We start from the raw sequence: 4448 nt of genomic DNA, 5'->3' as shown, positions 1-4448 counted from the left end.
TTCCGGCCCGTTCCCGCCGCGCCCGGTGTTGTTATCCGCCAGCAGCCCGTGCTTCCCGCCCCGCGGGTGCTCCCGGGGCACGGAGCGGCGCGGGAGCCTGCCCAGCGCAGGAGGGCCCGGCTTTACCTGCGGTATTCCTGCGCCGCCCTGGGCGCTCCCAGCCCGCTTGGATCCCCGGTAACCGGGGGCCTGCCCTGCCCGTCGCAGCGCAGCCAGCGCGCTGCCTCCTCGCAGTGCCCCGGGCGCCTGGCACCGCTCCCAGGAAATCCCCCTTTGCTGCCTAGCCCTGAACGATCCCGGTTCTTGGCGCTTGGGCTCAGCGCGCCGCGTAGGAGCAGCTTCGCTCGCACCCTGACCCCTTCCTGCTGCCCGAAGGGCCTGGCTGCTCCCACAGGCCCCATCCCGGCCCGCGGTGCTGCCCAAAGCGGCAGCGGGAGCCACCGGAGACACCCCCTCGGCGCCCCGCTGCTGGCTCCCGAGTTGTCATGGAGACGTGCGGAATACGGAGCTGGGAAGTGCCTGGCGAACGGCGGGATCCTGCTCGCGTGGTGCCCGGTGGGATGGGAGACGAGCTGTGGAAACCCAGGAGACACACGCACACACGCACGCACACACGCACACACACTTCCACCCATACACACTTGTACTTCCATACATTTCCATACACATACGTTTCCATACATTTTTTGGTTACCGTTTCCAAACTTACTGCACGTGACCTGCCACCAAGCCTCTCTGTGCTCTGTCACCCTCTGAGACCACGTCCTCGCTATAAACAGTGGGATTGTCTCAGGAACAATCCGTGAGGCTGCTTGTAGCAGAGGGCGCGATGCGTGTTAGGCCGTTCTCATCCCGATCTCTACTTAGAACTTCAGTGGTACTGGAAGCACCAGTCAGTACCTTGCTGAACACCTAGCTGCCCAAGACAAGAGCAGTGCATCGCCACACTCATTTTTTCTTGTTTCTGATTAATTTCAGCTATGGCCGAAGCTGAAAGTTTCGCTGCATCCCGTTCCAGACGCGAGAAAAGGTCTAGAAGAGGTCAGCAGGAAGCCCTGGAACGTCTGAGAAAAGCCAAAGCCGGAGAAAAAATAAAATACGAGGTGAAAATTTCCTGTCTCCTTTATAAAAAAATAATCTGGAGGGTATTAATGTATCAGCCGAGATGCTTCATACCTGTATATACATCTAAAATCACGGGAAATGAAAATCTGCCTTCCAGGTCATTTTTTTTTTAATGATGTATGTATCTTAGAGCATAACTCTTAGCTGGTTTGCTACTTTGCTACTCATGTCCCACATTTGTTTCTTTCTGTTTTCAGAACTAATTTTAAAAACTGCAAATCAAATATGCACCAAATCACTTGATAGCTAGCCCACAGTTAAAGACCAACCATTAGAATTTCATTGCTTAGTTAATAGATAACTACTTTTTTTTTTTAATCTCCAAATGATTTTAAGTTTCAAATAATCTTCAGTTGTCAATATCTCACACAGAGCATTTGTACTATTATACCATGTTTCCACAAAAAAAAAATGATATTTGAGTACTTAACTGACTGAATAACATTTGGCAATGAATTTAGCCCTGGCCAGTTGATTGCAATGCCCAGAGGAAGTGACTTCCACGTTGAAGCAGGTGAGCCTGAACAGGCTTGGATGGGGCATTAAGATGCAGATTTATCCTTAAAATAGGAGAGCCTCTTCAGCATCACTGTTGGGCATTTCAAATTCCCTTCCTTTTCAACTTGAGAATGGAGCCAAAGGCCAGAGCTCTCCATTGATGGGATATTTAGATCATGTAAAATACGCAGTGAAGCAAGGCCCTTTCACGTGAAATCTTTACCAGTGTTTCAGTAGGGTTTGAGCCTCCAGGTGCTCAAGTAGGAATAACCTCTTTAATAAATGTGTTCATTTATTAAGCTATTAATGTGACGATTTGAAAAATGGAGAGCAGATCTTTTGTCATTGCCAAAAAAATAAACTGACTGAATAAATAACTGCTGTTTGTGGGCAGTTTAATGGTGTAGGAAGTTCTGCAGCTTTCAGGAGGTTCTTGTCAATAACCAAAATTCATGTATATATTGCATTAAATACTAACAGTTCTTATATCAAAACTTCCCTGTAGGTTGAGGAGTTCACAGGAGTTTATGATGAAATAGATGAAGAGGAATACTCCAGGAGGGTCAGAGAGCGTCAGGACGATGACTGGATTGTTGATGACGGTAAGTTGAGTGTCACTGGCAGAGTTATGTTGATTCTGCTGTTACAAACTCAATGCGGTTTCCTAAATTTCATGTTTTGAGGTAAATTACATTTCATTGCATTTCTGCAATTATTTTATTAGGTGAGAAAATGATGAGGTTTTTATATGGCAATGAGTTTTATGCACTGTTCTCTTAAGGACGTAATAGGATAGTAGTTAAAATATTTTACCATAAATAGAAATAAAGCTGGAAAATAATTTTTCAAAAACATCTACTAGTGATAAAACTTACAAAAGAAATACTGTAATAGATAATTTCTAACTAAATACATAATACGCTTACTGTAATAAAAGATATAGCTGAGAGTGCTGTGGTTTTAAATACTTTTAACAAAATCTTACTTTCTTTTATGTAATAAGTATAAGTTTGTGATACTTTGGATTATGAAGATACTGTTTAGAAATATCACCAGACAGAATTCGAAATGTGCATTTTTAATGGTTGTTTTTGTACAGGTGGGATAGGTTATGTAGAGGATGGAAGAGAGATCTTTGATGAAGATCTAGATGATGATGCTCTTGTTTCCAACAAGAAAGGTAGGTTGAACATAACCATTGCAGAAAGTCTTTCCATCTGCTTTTAAAAAGATACTAAAATGGGGAACTTCTTGGTGTCAGCGGCTATGTTCACCGTACAAATGACCTGTTAGCTTGAAGCTCTCTAATTGCATTCCTGCCACTGGATATTGTTCAGCCTCTGTGATGGAGGAGATGGAGGTGATTTGATCTTGGCCTGGGGCAGGTTTAGCAGTACCTGGGCTCTCTTGTTGACAGAGCGTTGTAGGTTATGCACTGTCTTCTGGCATAAATATTTCTGGGCTTGTTCTTGCCTTCCAAAGCTGGCGCCGATGGGATGGATGGCCTTTTATTGCCACTGAAATAGTTACAGGCATTTGTGGGACCAGATGATCTTGCCAACTTCTCTGAATCAGTGGTGAACTGAGAAACTGAGTCAGATGTTGAGGGTGCGAGTGTAGTGCCAAACTCCTGGACACTCTTCCCTTTCTGTGCTTGCTTTCTAGTGAAATATCTTTGCCCTTTTCTAGGGGTATGTACTTGGGGGTGCACGTTTAATCTCTGAGGTGATAAGGTAGTGTATCATGTGGGTAGATTTTGTTTTTTTCTTTCTTTGTGTATTTTTTTTTTAATGTAAAGCAGCCATCAAGAGGAAACTGACAGTAAACAGAAGATTTTCAGTCTTTATTGTGGCCTGAAGCATAAAAATGGAAGAAAGGAGTTAACGCAGCTGGCTATCTCTGCTAATAACTGTACTTATTAAAATTTCGTTCTTTTTGATACATAAAGTGCATATTTACACATTTTTTTCTGCAGGAAAAGGTGGCAGAACATCTGCAGGTGATAGAAAGAATGTGAAGAAACCTGTGGTATCAAAGCCAAACACAATTAAGTCTATGTTCATAGCCAGTGCTGGGAAGAAAAACACAGATGTAAGTTACTGTATTTTTAAATTAACAAGATTTTAAACATGTTTGTGTTTGATTTAGTGGGAGTGAAGCAAATGTTAATTGTGGTTGTTTATGTGCCTAGCAACACATAAATTCCTGTTAGGAGCTGTTGTGCTCCTAACAGCACTCCCAAAAATCTTGTTTGTCTGTAGAAGTCTTTTGCTGCTCGTCCCCTGCTAATCTCCCAAGAACTGTTTGCTAATCTGTTTTCTTACAGAAAACTGTGGACCTGTCCAAAGATGATTTACTAGGGGATATTCTTCAAGATCTAAATGCAGAAGTAAGTATATTTAAAAAAAAGTAACATTTTAACCTGTTTACTTTTGTGAGCAGAAGTCTTCCTGTGACTGGTCCATTGTCTTGATTTCATAGGATTTGATTTCATCTGTAACACATTTGCTTAGTGTATTGCTTGTGTGTATGCATTTGACTTGTCTTTTTCTGCTTGCAGAAGTTTTGTGACTGCATTAGCTTGATAAGTCAACAGTAAACTTCCTGATGAGAGACAGTTTATACAAGCCTGGCATTAAGCCTATGCTAATTTCAGAATATTTCAGAATATTTCAGAATATTTAAGGTTGGAAGGGACCTCTACAGATCATCTCGTCCAACCTTCCTGCTCAGCATGTGGCACAGGGTGGCATCCAGGCGGGTTTTGAAGACCTCCAGAGTAGGAGACTCCACAACCTCCCTGGGCAGCCTGTTCCACTGCTCTG

General features: G+C 43.3%; 1 protein-coding gene across 2 annotated transcripts in view; it reads left to right on the top strand.

Moving 5' to 3' along the window:
- The first annotated feature begins 980 nt into the window (after positions 1-980).
- Positions 981-4448, top strand: part of POLA1 (DNA polymerase alpha 1, catalytic subunit) — a 188734-nt gene continuing 185266 nt past the window's right edge. For both annotated transcript variants that reach the window (XM_026038675.1, XM_026038676.1), the window contains exons 1-5: positions 981-1103; positions 2129-2225; positions 2723-2803; positions 3599-3714; positions 3950-4012. In XM_026038675.1, the coding sequence (XP_025894460.1) occupies positions 981-1103; positions 2129-2225; positions 2723-2803; positions 3599-3714; positions 3950-4012 (480 nt within the window). The remainder of the gene's footprint in view (positions 1104-2128; positions 2226-2722; positions 2804-3598; positions 3715-3949; positions 4013-4448) is intronic.

The sequence above is a fragment of the Nothoprocta perdicaria genome, unplaced genomic scaffold (assembly GCF_003342845.1).
Source record: "Nothoprocta perdicaria isolate Ctin4 unplaced genomic scaffold, notPer1 scaffold_215, whole genome shotgun sequence".
Taxonomy (NCBI): domain Eukaryota; kingdom Metazoa; phylum Chordata; class Aves; order Tinamiformes; family Tinamidae; genus Nothoprocta; species Nothoprocta perdicaria.
This window is presented reverse-complemented; position numbering and strand designations above follow the sequence as displayed.